Source organism: Maylandia zebra, linkage group LG22 (assembly GCF_041146795.1).
Source record: "Maylandia zebra isolate NMK-2024a linkage group LG22, Mzebra_GT3a, whole genome shotgun sequence".
Taxonomy (NCBI): Eukaryota; Metazoa; Chordata; class Actinopteri; order Cichliformes; family Cichlidae; genus Maylandia; species Maylandia zebra.
In genome coordinates, this window is record NC_135187.1 from 11,234,242 (window position 1) to 11,257,055 (window position 22,814).

General features: G+C 40.4%; 1 protein-coding gene across 1 annotated transcript in view; it reads left to right on the forward strand.

Annotated features, from left to right (window-relative positions):
- The window catches only part of epha10 (EPH receptor A10), a 162,463-nt gene that overhangs the window by 47,370 nt on the left and 92,279 nt on the right, over positions 1–22,814 (forward strand). Inside the window, exon 3 of the mRNA XM_004548931.5 lies at positions 2,187–2,859. Coding sequence (XP_004548988.1) covers positions 2,187–2,859 — 673 coding nt within the window. The remainder of the gene's footprint in view (positions 1–2,186; positions 2,860–22,814) is intronic.

Genomic DNA, 22,814 nt, shown 5'->3' on the forward strand with positions numbered 1-22,814 from the left:
TCTAAATTCGTTTCTTGTGAATAAATCACAAGACTGTGGGATGAAGCGTTTATACCAGGGGTAGGCAACCTTTCTGATGACGAGTGCCATTTAGAATTTCCTCAGAGGTCAGTGTGCCATATGATTGCATTAGCGATAAATTTAATAACGCTCTATATTAACGGTTACACACTATATAGAACCACTTTATAGAATTATATTTGTTCGCAGATGTTGGCAGCAATCAGCGAATAGTTATCAGCTATTTTGAAACCAAAAAAAAGGACACTTTTTATCCATGACAGCAAATGAACTGTACAACAGAAAATACAAAAGCTATTTATGGTCTCCTCACAACAATGATAAGAAAAATAAACTGGGCCAATATGGCATGTCTGTTAATACAGAGACAAACATGTTAATGTGATCTCTGGTCTCCCACTCAGAGATACAGGTCTCCGAGTGTCCAGCATTCAGACGGCTACCTGAGGAGACTCATGTGAGAGAAAATCTACTCACACAGATATGTAGAGCCAAATACTGTCAATAAGGCCTCTGCAATGTTTTGAAGACAGTTAAACTTGTCAGGTAGTGATGTCCAGCAGGTGAAAATGCAAGCTCCATGAACACACACAGCTATGGATTCCAGCTGCTTCGATGTTATATGTATGATTTTTATCATACATCATACATCTATCATAAGCTTCAGAGAATTATTTATTAAAAGCTAGACATTTTAAATGAGAATAAGAAAGTATTTCTTTGTGCCCCCCTTTCCCTGTTAATGTCCTACCTGGCCCCCTGGCAAAACTTTGCTAGACCCACCCCTGCACAGTTACCAGCTGTCAGCTACTTAGAAACAGATCCTGGTGTTATTTGTTTCTCAGGAACAGTTCATAACTTCCCTTCAACTCATTCATGTCACCTAAAAGGCAAACCTGTTTCTCCATCACCTGTTCAGCTCTGATGATTCAGCAAAGACATCTCCTGGTTTCATCTTCCTGGTTTCCCTCTCACAAGATAACCAAACCGACATCATGACCAGCAGCTTTACAGCTGTGGCTCCAGCAAACATCAGCTACTAGAAAGTAATATTAAATACATTCTAACAACAGCTGATCAAGCTTAAACGTGCTGCTGTTGTTTAGCGCGACATTCGACGGTTTCCTCTTTCTGGCGCAAAGTGGGCGATAAACAAAAGAGAAAAAAGGCGATCAGCTGATCATTGATCAGTTTCATGATTGAAGTAGCAACCACCCAGCTGTATAGAAACTCCGTCATGCTAGCTAGCACGCAGTACGAGTTATTGTAACTGACTGTAAAAAGTCAGCACAACAAAAATAAACTCCACCTAAACTTGGTTCATATCTGACCCAGATAGACTGCAGGTCATAACTTCTTACCTGAAGTTCAGTTCACCTGACACTCGGACCGGCGGCCGCCTCGGGTCTCTCCTCTTGCCTCTCCTTTCTCTCATCCACCTGCTGGCCTCCACCACAGATTACTGAATCTGTGGAAGCTCCGCCACAGCCACCACCAAACAACTGAGTTATTTTTACACACCGACCAGCATCTGGCCAATCCACCACCTTTTATTGTTTATACCGTTACAAAGAAAAAAAAGTCAAATGCCCAGTATGCCCGATGGCCAGTCCAGCTATGGTCGTGCCACCAGTTAACCCTTCGCATGCCAACTGTGGCACGCGTGCCTAGGGTTGCCGACCCCTGGTTTATACAAACATTGAACACAAATGCCATTAGTTTAAGTGCCAAGCAGTCTGAGATCGAAAGAAAGTGACTAAGGTCTGACCCACAGTTGCAGAAACACCACTTAAGACTCACGATGACTGAGCCTGTTCATTATGTGACACTATTAGACAATCTGAGAACCAATGATTTTTATTTCAAACACTCACTCATCAGATTATGTCATTACACTGTTAACCTGAACTTACTCACTCCTGTTTGCATATCTATTCTTTCTGCTGTCATTTAACATTTTTATCATCTGTTTCTTGCTGTTTTTTTTTTCTTCTTGTCAGTCCTTCATGTTATTACTAAGCTCCTTGCTGCTTATTCATGGTTTGTAAAATGCAGTATGTCTCTTTCCATTCCCATATTCCTTTTCTTGATTTTCTTTTTTCTATACCTCACATTTAAGGATTTTGTGTCTTTTTTCCCCTCTGCCCAAATCTTTATCCCTACAGTGGGAGGAAATAAGCGGCGTAGATGAGAAGTATAAGCCCATTCGGACATACCAGGTGTGCAATGTGATGGAGCCCACGCAGCAGAACAACTGGCTGCAGACGGGCTGGGTGGCACGTCGAGGTGGACAGCGCATTTTTGTGGAGCTCCAGTTCACTCTGCGTGACTGCAACAGCATCCCTGGTGTAGCAGGCACCTGCAAGGAGACCTTCAACCTCCTGTATGTCGAGTCAGACAGGGACCTTGGAGGTGTGACGCGAGAGGACCGGTATACCAAGATAGATACCATTGCTGCTGATGAGAGCTTCACGCAGGGTGATCTTGGTGAGAGGAAGATGAAGCTGAACACAGAGGTGCGCGAGATCGGCCACCTCAATCGTAAAGGGTTCCACCTGGCATTCCAGGATGTCGGTGCCTGCGTGGCACTGGTGGCTGTGCGGGTTTACTACAAACGCTGTCTCGCAACCGTCCAGAACCTGGCAGTGTTCCCCGATACAGTGGCCGAAGCAGCGTTTGCCACGCTTGTAGAGGTGCGCGGCACCTGTGTTAACAACTCTGAAGTTGACACAGACAGCCCTCCCAGGATGCATTGTAGTGCCGAAGGTGAATGGCTGGTGCCTATTGGGAAGTGCAGCTGCAGCGCCGGCTACGAGGAGGGACACAGCAGCTGTGAAGGTAGGGAATGGAAAATCAGATAGTGGGATGTGTGGATACACGAATAAGAATGCAGCAAATACAAGCAACGAGAAAGGAGTTGTGTCGGAAATGAACTAAAGCAACAAATCCAGAATACTGAATAAAGAAAAGAAAGAATTAGCAATGTTTTCATGTGTTTTAGCTCTTTGATAGAATGCTCTGGACTAACAGCGAGCAGGAACACAACAGGAAAAAAACAAAAACTGTGTGTGATTTTTTTTTGTTTGTTTTCTTTTAAACACAACTTGGTTTGAATTTTTGCTAGAAACCGGTGTCAGTGTATTGAATAGCACATACAAAATACAGCAAATAATTGCATTGCAATCAAAACTGATGATTTGTATGCAAACTAAGTGAAATTGGCATTTTTTTCATGTGTTAAATGGCAGTGCCACTTGCATTAGAGCCAATCCAAATTCCAAATTACATTGGAGGTTCAGGCAGATATTGCTAGCAGCTACAAATATTATAAAGCTGTATAGTTCTGTTGAAGATATATTGATTGATTGATTGATTGAATCTTTATTTTGAACATGTTGAAAAAGTATAAAAAAAAAAATAGAATTAAAAGAGACAAATGAACAAAGCAAACAAAAGGAAAACGAGCAACCACAACTCCAAATAACGTCCATGTTCAAAAAGGAGCAGGAATTCAGTTAAAAAGACTCTGAAATTGACATCTGTATTGAGACACACACAGAGATACAGCAGATACTGTAAGAGTGAACGAGGGAAAGGGAATAAGTGCAGGTGAGCAAGGACAGAAAGGAGAAATCAATGTTAACGAGTGTTTAGACAAGAAGAATGATCCGCAGTGGTCATGTTTTTAGAGGGCAGACAATAGAAGTACAAAGACACCTTTCTCATTCATTTTCAAACTGTGCCTCCTTTTGTTCTATACTGACAGTGCCATCGATTGCGAGGATCTTGACTTGTCAGAGATGTTAAAATATTTCGTGTTTATGTCCAAACGTTGTCACACATATTGGCATGTGAGGCATGGTGTGTGTACCGTGAGTATGAGAAGTGTGAAGAGCCTGGTGTGTGTGAATGTGAACACAATGACTTTGTGTACTGTTTCTTCAGAAGGCCGTGTCCCAAGCTTGACAACACATCTTTCTTTCATGAGGCATAAATGTCCCGATTAACACACAGACACACCTACACGAAGTGCTGCCATTAGTAAGCTAGCGGGTGGTTTGATGTGTTGCTTTCTGACGTAAACTGAAACGGACAGTATTGCGATCTTTTGTCACAATTGCTCATATAATAGCAGCAGTTTGAACGCCTGACTCTCGCTGTTAGTTTTCACACCCCATCTTGAATTATTGTGCAATGTGATGTGGGTGTTGGAGTCACTTGACTAGACTGTAACGTGCAGTCATGGGACAGTAATTTAGACTGTTGAACTTGGTGCGGTGATCTCATATTGATCCCTGCAGTGGTTTTTTATTAAAAATGTATTGATTCTGTGTATTTGATTAACAATAGTAATTTACATCAGCGTGTTTGTATTCCAAAGTGAAGCTCATTGTGCTACTAACTAAAATATATAAGAAACGGCAACATAGCTAAAAGGCTCAGTGAGTCTATCCATAAAAAGTCAAAACTTTACTTGGATTCAGTTTGCCTGCTGTCCACTTCAAGGTTGTCTCTGTCTGAAGCTCTGCACAGCTCTCAGCACTCCTGCTGTTTTCAGGTCATTTCCTTGAAGTCTCATTCTGACCACTTCCCTCTGCACGTCTTCTTTGCTGTGTCAAAGCAGCATGCCTTTAACTATACTTTCATTTTGGGGAAGAAGTCAGGTGAGCAACAATTTTTGTTGCCGTTGCCATGAAACCCATCACGTTCGGGGTCGTTTGCAGTAAGTGTTCTCCCTCAGACACCTCGGGATGTCGATGACCTTGGGCATTACCTGTGGACTTGTACATCGCATGATCTTCCAGTGAAGACTGCTGTTTTCTCATCTAAGTCATAGCAGGGACATAATATTTTCTTAACCTTAACATTTTTTGGTATGATTGTACCATATGCCGCTTTTGGAATGCTTTCATTTAGTGGGATCTAACAACCGATATGGTAATTCATCACATATCTTGTCTGTCATTGTAAATGATGGGCCGTAACAATATTAACTTTATGAAGTTTCTGCCAACAATAGTTCTGCAAAACACCTAGCTGTTGAGAGGAACCAATAGTTAAGGAAAAAAATCCAGTATAAATAGTATTAATAGTAAAGTTGGTGATAAGTCGTGCAGAACTTTGGCTGCGTTGCACATTTTCTGGTTCTGCAGTAACAGTTTGACAGTTGGAGCTGAGAATTGTTTAATGATATTGGCAGTTGGGCCGTGTGCAAATAAAGTATGTGTTGCTTGTCCTGCTTTTTGTAATTACTGACAATGCTTTTTCGACAATAAAATCTTCGCCGCGGACAGAAGAATCTGACTGATGTACAAACCAACAGAGAAACTCGGAGGAGAATAACAATGTGGTACGGGGAAGCACCGCGCAGATGGATGAAGAGAGAAAGCACTGACAGGAAACCAACAAAAAAAAGTAACATTTTAAAGGAAAAGAAGGAGTAAAGGGAGAATAGAACATGTCAGGCATCTTGCCAAAAGAGCAAGTAGACAAGGACAGTGAGTCTCAGTGATGGCACAGAAAAGCCAGCGAGTCCACAGAGACTCAGAGAGAGAGACGTTTTAGACTGCTTCTATCGGTGCTCAACCTTGACTGGGTGCAGTTTAGCAAGTAACTGTGTGGTCCACTAGGTGATAGAGAATGTCATTATCCATGAGAGTGGTCTGCTGACACACACACACACACACACGTTCCCTGTAGTGCCTCTTTCCTCACTTCAGCTGTAATGGTATGAATATGCAGCCAAAGCCCAGACATCTCCCACTGCACCAGAGCTATTGATCAGCTGTAATGCTCCACTAAACTGAGGAATTGCGCTGGGACTGCTCATACACACTTATACTAAGGACACATCTCACAGCAGACACACACACACACTTTTTTTTTTTTAAATTTCATTTTGTGTGTCGGAGAAAGACATCAGGTCTCCATGTGCACCTCATAAAAATGGATAGTGAGATTACAGAAATGTTTTGTGCGCAAGGACATTTGAGTTTATATATGTGTCGCAATCATCCTCATGCACATGTCCTTCAAGAATATGAATAAGTAGCTGCTGTGAAGTACAACAAAAAAAGAATGCAAAGCAGTAAATCGCAACAAACACAACAAAGCTGTGATCTTCAACTGATTCCCGTGTACGTTTGCATACAGTGTTCACAGGTTCTATGTCTTATTTACTCCTGAGCGTAATTGTTTAACTGAGTGAGTGAAAATGCACTAAGTGTCTCAGTCCCGGTCAATAATATCGAAGAGCCAGTGAGAAGCTACTGATAATGGTGTAAACAGATAGTGCAGTGCAGTAGGGAAGAGGATTATTACCGCATCCTCTGTAAGGGTCACAGAAGATTTAAGGAATGCTGGATTACTTCGGATTATGGCAACTGCTGTCATAATTCTTTTTATAAAGTTTTTACCTAGGAAGTGTAGGTATTAAAGGACATTTAACTTAATTTAACAACAACAAAAAAACTCAGCAAAAGAGCAAATTTGTTATGTGTCCAGCCATGCGGTGGCTCTCGTCTGGCTTTCATCTCTCCAGTTCGACGGCTTTCTGCATCAAAACTGAATGAATGTGTAATTATAGAAAACCTAAAAAAGACAAAAATGTGTGTGGTGTTGAAGTCGTCTCTTACAACTGAGTTACTACCAAGTATCTCTAGGATGAAAAGAGGAGATCCTGGTGTTTAAGATTTAGGTCATGCAACTAATCCGCTGTTGCTCAGAGGACCGCAAGACTGCTGCTGCTTGTGAAGATGAGTGTAAATACGAAGAACTTAGAGCTTATGTCCACTTAGCTTCCTCATGAAATACATAAAAGGCCAAAAAAGGAGAGCGAGTTTAAAAACCAGAGCGGTAGGACGACTTGGATGTGTACATCTTGACCCTGTGTGCATTCACAAGTCAGACACGCGTTGTGAGGAGCACACATATGTTCTTCGGTCTCATTATGAATAGCCGTCAACAGGAACAGACCAGGGAGCAAAAAAATTACGTAATATATTACCTCAGAAATGGTGTGTTTGATGTACATGTGTAATTATGTGTGGGGTTTTTTTTGCGTGTGTCTCTCTCACACTCATGAGCTCCATCCTGTTCTAATTAAGGCAGGCTGCTCTTTCTATATAATTACTGAGTTTGCCTCATGCCTTCAGCGGATTCTCTTATTATCTTTGTTTGATGCTTCACAATCCAGCTCCATCACATTCACCACCCTGCTATTCCTTCCTATTGCTCTCCTTCCCTCCGTAATTTACTACACGCCATCCTTCTCCTCCCCTTTCCCCCCTCATGCACCTTTATTTCCTTCTCCTATTTACCCCCCAACGCGCTCCCTGTGCTGCCAAAGGACTGTATACTTAATTTCTATCTCACTGATCAGAGCAACACTTCACGACTTCCTCTAAAGAAACTGTTTGCGTTCTCTCTCCTCCTCTACCTCTTTCCTTTTTTTTTCCTCCCTCTTTGACTTTCTGTTTTTTTTATCTTGTCTCTTTTCAATATTTCCCATCAACATTCTGCTTTTCCTGTCTCCAGCTCTTGTTTCATGCCCCCCCCCCCCCCCCCCCCCGGGGTGGCCATGTGGCAGGGTAAGACGGGGTGAAGCAGGGCGAGGCAGGTTAACAGGCTGAAATCTGCTGGTGAAGCTTGGAGAATTATCCAATGCGTTTGTACAGGGCGGTGAGCGAGAAAGTGTGTGTGTGTGTTTGCGTGCTCAAATTTGGCACTAGTAGCCAATCATATGTTTCCAAAGTCGCTCCCTCTGTTGCAGTCATCTTCCGCTCTGTCTGTTGTCACTTCTTGTCATGTCCTTATCAGCCTTCCCTATTTCTTTTTGTCTCAGACAGAAGTCTTATTGTATTCTATTTCTTTTACTTCTATTTGCGTAGCTTTCCAGTCCTTCGCCAGTGATTTGTAACCACATCCTAACCTTTATGATAGAGCATCTTTCCCACTTTCCATATTCATGTTTTTGACTCATCATTCATTCTCCTTTTATCTTACATTTTGCTATCTTTATACTATCTCTTTTTGGCTAGGTGCAACCCCTGCCCATCTGGTCTCCCCTCGCTATCCTTCTCCATCTTTCTCCTTTCCAGCCACGTCACCTGCTACTGTTAGTCATTTCTCTTCCCCAGCTTTCATTTTAAATAATTCACATTCTCCAGGGAGAAAGACAAATGTGTTCTTTTGAGCCAACCATCTGATGTATTTATTTTGCTGGACACCCATACAACAAGTGGGCAAAGAGCACAAATACACACCCGTCAAACATTCACACACTAATAGAGAGCATTCCCACATAGACATACAGACATCTATGTGTGTGCTTGTTTACAAAAGTACCATTAAAATGTCCCTTGGATATTGAAAATGTGTGCTGGAGGGAGGCCAAGCACTCGCTATTCATTTTTCCCCTGCCTTACTTCACCTAGGGAGAATGAGGAAGGAAGGAATTAAGTTGGGGGGGCATTATAGATGGAGGTGAAAATGTATTTTGGGGGGGTTGAGGAGGAGGAAGAAAAATTGGAAAGGGAATGCATAGCATTGCAAAAAAAAAAAAGGGAAAAAAAGAGCTGTCACAAATTCCTCGTCGTTTCACTGTTTGTTAGTCACTCTGCGTAAAAGCGGAATGCATAAAATATGAGTTGTAAAAGCTGAGGATTATTTCAGAGACGCACACAATGCTGGTGCAGAGAGATGACGCTAAGAAAAATGACAATGAGAAGTGAGGGAGATGATGTAGACTTGATAGGGAGAAGACAGTGGGAGTAAAGGTGATGAGTTTTAGAGGTTAAAGGCTAAAAAAACAAGTAAAAAAACCCCAACTTGACCTGTAAGTAAAGAAAAAAAGTGGAGGTCAGAGGGAGATAATGGTAAGTTGAAGAGAAAGAAAAAACAAAGCGTGAAAAGGTGAGAACTAGGCAGAGTGAAATTGCAATGTGTTACCTTCATCCTTTTCTCTCTTTCCCCCCCTTTTCTTCCGCACCAGTCTCATGAATTAAATAGAGCCAACATGAATGCATCAAAGTTAGAAAAGGTTGGCATCCAGCTTAATCAGGTTGCTAACTCACCCGACATGACAGCCTCATTTCTCTCTGACTCACCCATGACCACTGAGCCGAATCAAATATTCAGTAAAACATGGAACTATCCTGTAAGAGCAGCTCCTGCTTATTAAGTACATGAAAACTTTGGTGTTCATAAGAAATAAAAAGACATTAGAACAAAAGAAACTGGCAGCTTTATTCCCTGGAATACCAGTTTCCTCTTTGCTTTGTTATACCGTTCCTCCTCTTTCAGTAATTATTTTCTAGCCACTACAGTATCGCTGAGGTGTGATACAATATTCAGTTGCATAAAATATTGCTCGCCATAAGACTTGAGATTAGTTACACTCATTTTTGGTGATTATAATTAAATCATATGGTACACATTTAAAATGTAAACCTGACTTAGTAAGAATTTTAAATATCACTGTGGAGAAACCGCGTTACTCAGCAGCAAATAGAATATAAATCAAAGTGAAACAATGGGGGAAGATTAACAGCACAGCCGATAAGCGTAGCACCATTTTTCTCTCCACAGGGAACATATTAAGTTGACTTATGGTTTGAGAAGCATGTTATATTCACTCAGCTATGTTTTGCATGTTTTAACAAATCACCACCCAGTAAAACCAAGTATCTCTAAATTCACTGATTAAAGGCTCCTTTTATGGGAGCCGTCTTGCACTTCCTGAATCGAAAACTATGCCTAGTTTTGAAAAATGGCAAGGACATTTCTCCGCTGTGATAATTTCTGGTGCTAATGAAAGCAAGAATACACATTAAAGCTCAATTATATTCTGTCAGACTAAACAGGAAAACTTAAATATAAAAACAACAGAGGCAGGCTCAAGCTAGCGATTTTCTTCCACAGATGCTGGCCCTTAGGCTCGTGCTATGCTATCCCAGTTGAACCACTCTGGCACATGAAAGGCTTGCTGACGACAAGCTGCATCTTAGATTAAAGATTAATGCTAAGTCTCATTATGTGAGGCTGTGTAATTCCTGGTGTCCTGAAGTGACCCAGCAGAAGAATTTTGGATGTGCTAGATGATTTACGACGCTTGTGTTTGCGTCTAAGAGTTCTTTTTCTTGGGCTCCATAGAAAAAAATCGGGGGGAAAAATCGTTATTTTGCAAGAAATGTGCACAGGATCTGTGCACATGTATGCTACCTGGCTGCACACCCCACCTCCTCATAGTAAAATATGAAAAAAATTATAATGTTAATGGAAAGTCAGTGTTCAGAAATGCCCTGCTGTCCCACAGTCTCCTCGTTCCATCCCTATTCAAGCTCTACTAATAACTTTCCATCTGTTCCAAATTGATGTGGGATCAGTGTATAGATCTGTCTGCCCCCACTTAACCTCAGTGAAATGTACTTATTCTGTCAAAACACTTGAAAGATGGCGAACGCAGGAGTGCGCACACACACACACACACACACACACACACACACACACACACACACACACACACACACACGTGTGCTTATTGGAAACAAAGTCTTAAGAGGAAGCTGCTATTATTTTTAGTACTACAGGTCTCATTGAAGTCAGGAGGAGTGAAATGAGAAATAAAATAGTCAAAGTGTGTTGAGAATTGTTAAGTCAAAGGTAACTGGATTTACACAATTAGTGTTAAAGACAGTTTGTCACTCACTCTAGTAGATCTGCGTGTTCTGTACAGTGGTATGCGGTGATTAAATGGTTATCAGTTACAAGTTGATTTGTATTTTTATTTGTTTTATTTATTCATTTATTTAATGGTTTTGGGCTGGAGCCTGTCAGTGCTGACATATGCCATGACACAAGATGTGAGGCAGGGCTTGTTCAGCACAGGGGTGTATTTCTGTAATGGAGCCCATCGAGTCCATCAATGCTAACACACGGAGATAGACAGCCATTCACACCCACATCCATGCCCATAGAGTTAATGCATGTCTGTGGGCGGAAACAGGCGCACCAAGAGAAAACCCACATAGGGAAAATGCTAATAACGTGACTGTAATATGTCATCAGCACTGAAAAAGAAAATTTATTTTTGTTAGTCATTAAAACAAATGGCAAAACATCTGTAAGACTGAAAAGTGAGTTGCCTTTAACTTAAAGTATGACTAAAAACCTCGATGTACAATTATCTTTAAAATTCAGTTCACTGCATTTTTTTAAAATAAAAGTAAATCTTCAATAACCTGCACTGCTTCATTATGTTTCAAGGCAAACGTTTACATTGTGAGTTTGTATGTGATGAGCTGTGCAGCCATCCCTGTTTGAATCTACCCTGCGTATCTATGTCTGTGTATGCCGGCTGTTGTCTCTGTATTCACAGCTCGACAGAGGGGCCTGCCATGAGGACAGAGTGCCCGCCCCCCCTGGCTCCACAGTGCGCCTGGCATGCCAGCCTTTGCCAGCTTAGCTCTCCATCCCCCTGCCTTCCTTGTTTTCCTGTCATTCGTCATCACCCTCCCTATCATGCACCCTCTCTTGTGCAAACTGATACGCATTTGCACGACTCAACCCACATTCCACTGAAATGGACGGCTTTTCCAGAGACACCTGCGCCACTGCGCTCTAAATATAACACACGTAAATGCACACGCCCACACATATCCATGTATGTGTACATTAAGATTTCTTGGGCACGTGCATTTGCATATCCATATACTGAATGCACGGATCATCCCAAACACTCCCAGAAACAAACAACACTACATATGCATGCTCAGACATGGGCTTACTCCCACTCCCTCACAGGCTCATGTGTGTTATTTGTCCGTAACCCACTCCATCTGTTTCTGCCTTCACGCCTAACTAAGGCCTGTTTATCACTCGGCACACTCACGCACGCACACTCTCATTGTTTTGATGTGTAATCATGTGCAGTTCCACAAACACCTGTAGTCCTTATATTAACCAGACAACCCATAATCCTCTCAGATGGACAGGCTCATTACACTCAGATGCTCACACATCACTGAGCAAAAGCCATAAATCTAGACGTACACTTTGGCGAAATCTAATTTTATATTCTGGTAGAGTTATGAGGGATTTTGTCACACTGGCAATAATTGTTTCATGCTCTCTTTGCACACATGGACATGCCCCTTGATCATTCGCTTTCTCTCCCCGACACACGCACACAAATGCTCACAGTGGGGAACAGTGTGAAGTGATTGGCATCCTGAGTAGAGTGTTATGGGTGACATTTCCACTGTGTAGTGGTATTGAGGTCTCCTGCAGGGCCTCTGGTCCAATTGGCACATTGAGAGATTGAGGGCGTTAGGTGGGTGGAGGTTCCAGAGAGAGAGGGGCCACTGAGGGAGAAAGAGAGAGAGAAAGACACAGGGTTACTACAGCTCCACTGGATCCTAATATCAAGCTTGGGCTCCGTAAATGAGTTAGAAAAAAATGACTTTGGATAAGTTTATACCTGTAGTTTTCCAAAGATAATCAAATAATAACAAACTGAACTCTTCATATCAAGAGGATACAAATCGACAAAAGGGAAATGGTGCTTAATCGCATTTCATTTTTAGCCTAAAGCTATTTGCAACTTGAAATTTATGTTTGATGATAACCACCATAAACAAGCCCTGGTTGATTCTGTACTGAAGCTCAAATATGTTCCCCTATAAACTGTAAATCACAGCTGCCCACAGATATAAACAGAAGCTGATAGATGACACTCTGAAAATGTAAAACTTTTGGCTTGATGAGGTTTAAATTTCTATGATGTCCTAGAACCCACGAGGAACAAAGAGGAAAACTGGTCACACAGTCTAAATAGATTAAATCGAGTCTTTTCAGGAGTGTCTCTAAATCATTGAAGCAAACAAAACTCCATCTCGCTCTCTGCTGTTTCTTTAGCTTTATCTCATGCCATTTGTTCAGTCATCCCTGTTCTTGCGTGTTACTTTTCTCAACCTTTTTTTTTCCTTTTTATCTCCCTTTCCATCAAATAAGAAGGTGAATCAAACAAAGTCTTTTATCATAATTTAATCTTTCTCAGGAAAATGTAAGTTCCTACATTCCTCTGCAGTTATCACTTTATTCGGTGGTCATTTCATCTAGCTGAAGATGATCTGATTGGGCTGATAGGAATCTTAACATTGTCTGTAAACAGAAAGAAAATTCCAACATTAACCAGCATATATAATGGGCATTATCACTTGTAATCAGTCCCATAGATATGGCCAGCAGGGGCCCTCCTCCATCTCTCAGCAGGCTGAGTAGAAAGTAATCATCCACTGTAATCAGTGATCAACAGAAAGTAACCCAATTATGTAGGAGACACTTAAACCTCTGGTTGTAAAAATTGCAGTAATATAGACAATAGGGCTTTATAACAGGAGGTTCCACAGGCAACTGTTAGTGGTATTATAACAAAGTCAAAGTGATTGGGAACAACATCAACTCAGCTGGATCAGCAAGTGCTAATACACAAAGAGGTCCTCAACTTTCTGCAGACCTCCAAATGTGGCATTCAGGTTAGCTCAAGAACAGTGCTTCCTGGGTTTACATGGCCAAACAGCTGCAACCAAGCCTTACATCACCAAGTGCAATGTAAAGTGTCAGATGCTGTGGTGTAAAGCACGCCACCACTGGACTCTAGAGCAGTAGAAACGTGCTCTCTGGAGTGCTTCTCTGTTTGAAAATCTGATGGACGAGTCTGGGTTTGTTGGTTGCCAGGTAACAGTTTGACTGCCCTGTGCGAAGTTTGGTGGAACTAAGATAATGATGTGCGGTTGTTTTTCAGGATTTCGGCTGAGTTCTTTAGTTCCAGTGAAAGGAAGCATACCAAGAACTTTTGGGCAATTTCATCCTCCCAACTCTGTGGGAACAGTTTAGGGATGGCCCATTCCTTTTTCAACATGACTGTGCACTAGTGCACAAAGCAAGGTCCATAAATACATGGATGAGTGAGTTTGGTGTTAAAGAACTTGACTGACCTGTACAGAGTCATGACCTCAGCCTGGTAGAAACCTTTGGGAGGAATTGGAGCGGAGAGTGTGAGTCAGGACTTCCTGTCCAACATCAGTGTCAGACCTCACAAATGTGCTTCTGGAAGAATAGTTGAAAAGAAATCCCATAAACACACTCTTCGAGTTGTATGAAAGCAGACAAGAAAATACATTTGGGAATATAGCATACTTTTGTAAGTGAAGTTTTTCAACCCACTAGTGATCTTTTGCTCACCCCAGCTAAGTACTTTTCATGTCCAAACCTAACCAAACAGTGTGCAAAAATGATAGTAGATTCAGGTAGCTCTTAACAATGAAAGCTAAAGCTGAACAAAAGTGAAGTCGTTAAGTATAGGTCTTGAACTCCTATATGGCTGAGAGTCTTGCAGAATATGTCTCCACTTCCTCGCCTGCCTCTTAATGTAGAATTTTATTGCCGTTTTTAAACCTGAAACACACTTAATATTTCCCTTCAGGGAGATTAAATGACCACCCCTTAATGAGGTAATGACTGTCCGCTTACCTCACTTACACTTTGGCTAAGATGTGCTGTCCTGGAAAACCGTAAATCCAGGCTTCATATAGAAAGCTGTGTGTGACAAGAGTACATTTAAACAATATTTACAAACAGCAGTGGAGTTTTCACCTGTTTTCAGGGTGCATTTGACTTTTTTTCCTCCCCCTGCTTTCTCTCCGTGACTCTTTGTGTTGTGCTACCACCATCCAGAACAATGTAAATCTACTGTTGAATTAGTTATTTTCCCTCCCTATCATCCATCACACACGACACACTGAGAGGGCGGAGTGCGCAACAGTGAGAGACTGCGTGGTGCAACGAACCATCGCCATGTTTACACAGATTGAAAAATCAGACCCGGGGAAAACATAAGTTCAAACATGTGTGTTCATGTTTAGTGTTTTTTTGTTGTTGTTGTTGTTTTTGCCATGCAGCACACAGACACACAAAGACAAATACAGACTTGCATCTTGTGAAATACATCTTTGGTTGACCATCTCATGCAGAATATACACACGTACGCAGAAATTGTACATTGCAGCGTTTTGTGTATCTGGCGTTGCCTTCTTTTTGTGTGTGTTTTTTTTTCAGGGTTAGGGCTATTTAAACTTGTTTGATGCAGTGGATTGTTTTTCTGTGTCTTTAATGTTTTCTGCAGAATTTCAATGCTCTTGGCCGTTACACATGGAAGCTTATCCATAAGATGTGTGTACACATCACAGTTGACTGAGCATACACTTTACCTTTAGTTTTTTTGGCTGTGCTTTATATGTCATCTGTATATGCTATTTTGGCACTGAGAAACCACAAGGCGCGCGCGCGCACACACACACACACACACACACACACACACACACACACACACACACACCTAAAGTCAACGGTTTGTATGTCATGTGGTTTTAACTGGCCCTGCCGGCGGTGATGGATGGTGTATTTATGAAGCCCCTTTCCGTGCTCTGGATCAAGGACTCAAAGAATCATCCAGTCTGACGGAGAGAGCGGGATGGGTGGATCAAGGGATGACAGAGGCAAGGATAGAGGGAAGGAGTAAGGATGTATGACTGAAGAGAAAGGGAGGCAGCAGAATGGAGGGATTTTGGAGGGGCGAAGGGGACGGGGAAGGAGAAAAACAGGACTGCCTGCTTGATGGGAAGGTCATAGTCAGCAGGGAGTACTGGAGTCCTGCTGAGCTCGGAACATGTCGCACAAACACACACCTACAAGTGCAATTTCTCTTTATCAAATTGGGGGAAAAAAAGGTCCCGAATCCTCCGTCACCAACTGACATTCGTTAGTGTCCAAAATGCGTGAAAGATGCATCAGTTAAACATTGGATAACACAACGAGTCAGCTTGTTATAAAGATACATTAATGTGACAGATATTTATTGTCTCAACAATACACTTTGTAGCACATTCAGTCTTTACCATCCTAATGCATGCACATGCTTGCATACACATCCACTTGTGTGCAAAAGCAGCCTCGCTTCTTATCGTTTTTTTTTTCGTCTCTCTGGTTTCGTCTCACCCAGCCAGCTTCATCTATTCTGTGTCGTTATTCTCATTTGGCACGAGGATAAATCTCATCCCAGTTTATGAGGCAGCAGTTGTAAGCCAGATAGAGGTAGACAGTAAACTATTAGACAGAAAGACAGATGGCCAGAGGAGGGATGGACAGCAAAAACAAGCAGACTAGCTGTTAAGTGTTTATATGAATAAGCAGGCAGGAAGACTGACACACACATTTGGTAGCTGTTAAATCAAAGAAAAAACAGTTTGCAGGACATGTTGACACATTGGAGACAGAATGGGAATACTGGAATTTTGAATTCACAAGCATATCAGAAGTACAGTAGATTTAGAGCCTTAGATATTGTTGTTTTAGCTGATGATCCAAGAACCCTTTGAAACTTGTTTCTGTTATTTGATAGGATATATATAATAGCTAAAAATTGAGGAGAGTTGTGGGAGTGGGTAACATTAAACAAAAATGGACTCAGTCGTGGGCCTTGACTTTGCAATTACAGTATCAATCTGTTGGGCTCCACAATTTTGAGCTTAAAAATGGTATATTTGAAAGATTAAGAAAATCTTGCAGAAATGGTAAATAAAATGGAAACAAAGTGTTCAAGCAAGACACAAAGTCAACCTCGGCCACAAAGTCAAGCTTGACCACAGCACCAGCAGATTGGTGGTTCTCAATGCCAGCCAATTTCAGCTTATGTCCAAGCCCATGCTGTTCTACACATCCAACCAGCCGCGTTATATAAGGAGTTTCATTTATGCTGTTTTAACCTGCTTACAGTTGTTGCCCATCTCCACACCAGCTTTCCTGCCTGCTTTATACAGTATCTTCCTGCTACACTCTGTGGAAGGTAAGGAGAAATCCCAAACATGATTCAAATTTAAATCATTTTTACATTCTTTACATTTAAATTAACCATTATTTGCATTTAAATTCTGCTAAATTTAAATAACAAAATCTTGACTATCGTGGACTGAAAGATTGTTATTACTATATCAATTCATTTCAAATACATAAGTAAGACTACAAATTGTACACATACAAAGTAGTTTGTATGTGTACTATTACGTTTCTGGGAAAAGTAATGCAGTTTCTGAAAAAAAAAATGGGTTTTTTTTATTAATTTTGGATGCAGTTATACAAATAAAACACTTTTTCTTTACTAAATTTACTAAAAAAAATTAAAATATGCCCTGATTTGGAAGATTCTTTGGTTACCACTATTAAGAGAAATACATGAAAAAAATATAAAATAACAACAAAACAATAGCTTAAATGAGTAGAATTGTGTATATCAGAAAAAAATACAATACAATATGATAAAACCAAATATCTTAATTAATGTGATATCAAAATTAATAAAGCAAAACTGAATACATGTAAATATTATAAAAATATTGAATGATAATATACAACATGCTAAATATTTATAAATTAATTTGTTTCAAATAAAGCTTCAATTTTCTTCAATTTTAGTGAGCAAAACCGCGAGGAATGAAAACCTACATTGCCAAAAGCTCTGTTGTTTGCAAGTCATACAGTAAGGTGTTGGAGTCCAAAGTCAAATCCTGTTCTAGCTGTCAGTTGCTAAAGGCAATATTTCTTCGTGATTTTCCACAGAGCATACCTGCCTAGCTTTACAGTTTTCTCCATAAGGGTGGCTCTCTGCATGTGGTAACTGCACTTGTCAGGAAGACCTGCAAAAGTGGTAATAAATGAAGTAAGAGTTCCTACTGCCTCCCCTTTATATTTTCTTAACCCTCGAGCTGTCCATCTGTACAGGGATGAAGCTGATACTGGAGTACATTTTTCAGTGTGCTTTGTTGATCTACTGTTAGAAAAGTGTTATAAAAATGAAGAAAGTGACAAGTTGCCAGTTAAATTTGCTATTTTCATTTGCGTAATCATCATCTCATAAAACGTTCTGCTCATAGAATTGTACTTTTTTTTTACACGTGGACAAAGTGAAAAGTTGATCTTGGTCAAATAAAGTAGACAATTACAGGAGTAATAAAACATAATTAATTAATAAAACATAATTTTATCTTTTTATAATGTCTTGTGTTAAAGAAAAATGGTTTCATCCACTCGATCTGATCTTTTGATTTGTTGATGTTAAAGAAATTCTCTCCTGCTGCAGGAAACACTCTGTGCAGGTGCAGCAGATACCTTTTTGTCTGTCTGCCAAACGGCCTGGCTGTCATGGAGGTGATGTCCTCTGTTAGCATAGGACAAATTGACCTGGACCTCGGGGCAGCCTGAGGGGACACTGCTGATTGTTTCTATACTGTCCTCAGTGGCTGTCATCTGCAGAAAAAAGCTCGGCCAGCACATCTTACTTATCCAACAGGGGAGAACACACTCGAGTATTCTGCAAGCACTTTTTTATTTCCAAAGAAATTATGAAGTATTTATATATGTTATTGTTGCTAACTAAAAATGAAATCCTTGAAAAATAGGGACAGCATTATAAGACACTGAAAAACAGAATTTGCGGACTTCTCAGCTCTTTACATTAAGTTTTGTATGTCATATGTTATGTCATAACTGTTTTTTCCTAAACTTTACACCAGGTGTTTTTTATTGAAATCCAGTCACTTGTGCACTTCTGGTCAAAGCAACTTGGAGTATTTAGCAAATATGCATCTCAAAGCACATTTAGTGTCATGATTATATGTGCATCTGTGTGAGTTCAGGGAGTCATGTTAGTGGCAATCCTGCTTTGGCGTTCCCTCCATCTGTGTGCTTTGTGCTATAGTTCCCTTGAGGCCCTTACACACTCTCTGATGGCACATCAGAAGCTCCCACCTATAAACACCAGCATCAATAACTTACACCCCTCGTTCTCACTCTCTTTGTCTCTTTCTCTCTCCCTCTCTCTCTGCTGGCTGACTGTTGTTTATATGGCTGTAAAATTCAATTAGGCTGCAGGGGAGTGGGCCGGTCTGCATTACTGCCTGCCAGGGTGACATTTCATTTGCAATGAATCATGGGCCAGAGTAGGACCTGGCCGGCAAGCAGAACAACACTTCTCCTCATATCTGTCCCCTTCTTCTTCTTTCTTTCTTTCTGTCTTTGCTACTTCAAATACTTTACACCCTCTTTCAGTTGCATGGCACATGAACCATTTTACCCTTTCCTGAGTTGTGACGCCAGAAAAAAACCCTTTTGTTTTCTGGCTGCCTGCCGTTCAAGAGAACAAACTAAGTGTGACAAAGGCAAAGAGGGCAGTGGTTAATAATCACTGCCTTCTTTGCCTTTCTCCCCTCTATAGATTCGCTTTTTTTATCCTCCTTATCCTTTTTTTATCCTTTCTTCTTCTTCAGTCTCCTGCTGTTTATGTCAGTACAAATATTTTAGCCCCAGTAAGCTGCTGTCCACCTCTTACCTGGCTCATTTTGATTGAGGCCAGGACCTTAACATTTTAGGTCCATTTCAGATCCCCAAAAAAGGCCTCATCAAATTTTAACATGCATCACTTTAGCCGGCACAAGTGGTGTCATGCCATTGCCCCTGCTGAAAGGCAGGCTTTGCTCGAGGACAGGAAACAGAATTAGATATAAGAATTTTTAAAACCCCAAGCACAGGAGCTTGTAAGTCACAAATTGGTGGATTTGAGAAATTTTTCTTTTATGCAATTTGAGTGTGCTGACTGCATTCTTTTAGAACAGATCAAATTTCTGCCTAAGACCACAGAGTAAACTGTGAGATGAAAAATTGCCTCTTTTGCTCATTAAGGGAATGTAAACTGAGTAAAATAAATGGGGTGGCATTGAGAAAAGCATGCCTTAACACTCTAAATTAATGCATAAACTGCCTCTGATTACACTGCGAGAAGATTATATATAAATTGAGGATAAACTTTGAATAATCTAATACATTGTCATCCATGCTGAGGAGGTATTACTGTTTCCCTTAGAAGTATGCTGAAAACATACCGGGGCTCTTGTCTGTTTGAATTCAATCTTACAGAAACAGGCCTCTGACTTATTTTGAGTCCTTGCCTGTAATTCAGTAAAACCTAGTGTACGCTATTAATAATGTATGTTAAGTGCTCTGATTTTAGCTGTGGTTTGTTCCTTTGTTCTTTCCCTGAGTGCAAAGTTTGCTTGCATCGGTTTTCTTTGTTCGTGTGAACTTGTTGTGTGTTTGGTATTTGTATCAGGTTTGTAGTCGTGTATATTTATTGTATTTCCAGAGGATCGTGTGGTAGTTTGATTTTTACCTGCTGTTTTCTTAGTCCAAAATGTATGCACAGATTCTGGTATAATTTATTTCTGTGTGTTACTATCATTTAATTTGCCCTGTGTTGATTGATATATGAATATGCACAGTCTAAATATGTGCAACGCACAAGAATTTGTACAAGGGACCAGATTTTAAGTATGGGGGGCTTTCTGGCTTCCATTTGTAGTGCAAGTAGTGCCACGCCATCACGTTTAAGTGTGCTTGGTATTTGCAGGTAAATAATCTACATTAATGGGAAAATAGGAAACACATTTGCTGAAATTCGATGCATTCATGAACAGCAGCAGGCACACAGAAAAAGACATTTTCACCGGATATATCTGCTGTCTGTGCTGGAGCACTCAAAATATTGGCCCATGTCCCCAGAGGCTATGTCAGCAGACAATAGCCGTTGGGTTCCTTGTGGGATTTCAAAAAAATTTTTTTCCAAACCCTAAGGTGACATTTTTAAAGTCCAGCAGGCTCTTGTTTTTTTTATTTTTAAGTTAAAAACTTTTTCTCCTTGCTGTTGATCACTATTCCTTTGAGAGCGAGCATGTTCTGTGTTAATTTTTTATGTCTTGGAGTCGTATTACACCATATATCAAAATTTGTCATCTAAATACCATCCAGCAGAACTCCAATTAAACTTTTCTTATTCTAAAAGGAAAAAAACAAAAATGGAAATTCTGAATATCGTTACACAAATGAATAGGTTATGGTTTTGTAACACATATATTGATTATGTTACAAGATTCCTCGGCTAACATGCTTTTTCAGTCCTTTTCTTCAGTTTTATATTTCAAAATAATAATAAACTGCTTGGTAACCTGCACAGCATAACGCATGTGTTGTCAGAATTATATGAGAAGGCTTTATCTACACATCATGTTTGTACAAAAGCTCTGAGTGCTTAATGTTTCTCTAAAACATTTCTATAAAACAAGCCAGGTGATAATCATGTACAACAGAAATGCCTGTGTGATCCTGAAGCTGGGGGCTTACAGTGTATTCACATAAATTTGCACAGACACACAAACATAGAGAAAGACATACTTGTGCATATATAGGCTTTAAAAAAATGGTTCTGTCATTCTCTGCTTACCTCCGTCTCGACTGTCCCTACATGCACACCCACACATACTAAATGCCCACAGCGAATCCATCCCTGCTCAGTTTCAGGATGCGCACTGTAGGGAAGGTGATCTTTATTTAAATCCAGTTGTCTGTGTTCACTCCTAATCTCCTCCCTCAGAAAGAAGGGATTTTGCTGCTCTGCTCCGCTCACTGATGTGATTTACACCAGGAGGGGGAGGAAAGGGATGAAGGGATGGTGGTAAAAGTGAATGATGGGAGATGGATAGGATGTGGGAAAATGTTATCGGTCTTTGAAAAGGCTGTGGACATAAAGGAAAAGGTCTGCAAATGAAAGATTAAGGGGTTTCGAAAATCCACTAGGAGAGACTACCACATAATTGTACATTTTTGGGGGGTTTTTTAAGCAGTTTTTTTTATATGTGGTGATGTGAAATGACATGCAGTGTTCTGTGGGACCATCATCTGTCTCTATACATCAGCAATAATGCACCTTATTACTTCAAGTTAAAGCAGTTACTGAAATGCCCTTGACAAAAATAAAAATATCTGTCCCAAAATCACTTAAGATCATACGCCATAGACATTTGTTTCCTCAGCGTCAAATGAAATCAAGTTTTTGTGTAGGCATTTAAATGTTTAAAATCATTTGTGGCATTGTTTGTGATTACTAAGAGTAAAATTTGAATGCACAGATCATCTGCTATGCAAAGATCACATGTGCACATGGTGTTTTGAGGAATTTTTCATGCTGATCCACAAACATATGTTTGTACTAGGACATCTGGGCATCTTGTATATTCTTGTTATTTCAGATAAAAGTCATTTTAGTCAGTTCAGGCTTATCTGATTCTTATTCTTGAGAAGAGATATATCGAGGTGTGCATAAATGCTAACCATCTGCACTTTGTATTGTTCGTCCAAAGGACAATGTCCCAGAATGACATTAACTGCATTAAGTTCTACTTGCTTAGAGAATGGTGGTATTAGTTCATTGAGAGTTGTAGGCGTTTGCTTATGCACAGCTCTCTTAAAATCGGTTGTTTGGATGCAACTTTACAAACCAAACAAGCTATACTTGTTCAGTCTTTTTCTAATTGCACTTTCATGAACTTTAACATGTAACATGCTAACTGAGGCCTGTAGAGTCTGATATGTAGCTCTTCATTTACTTTTATTTATTTATTTTTGATAAGTCAGATATTTCTACCTAGAAAGTATTCATGCATTAATGTGTTCTTTAGTTCTAATTAAAGTTTGACTGGCACTCTGGGTGAAGTGCTCAGCATGTTTTCCACCATCCATTGCCCAGACCTTCTGCATGGTCAAACAGCATTACAGAGATAATTCCTATTACTCCTACCACGCTAGCTTCTCAACCCCTTGAATCTCCTTTCAGCTTTCTTTCCCTCTTTTTT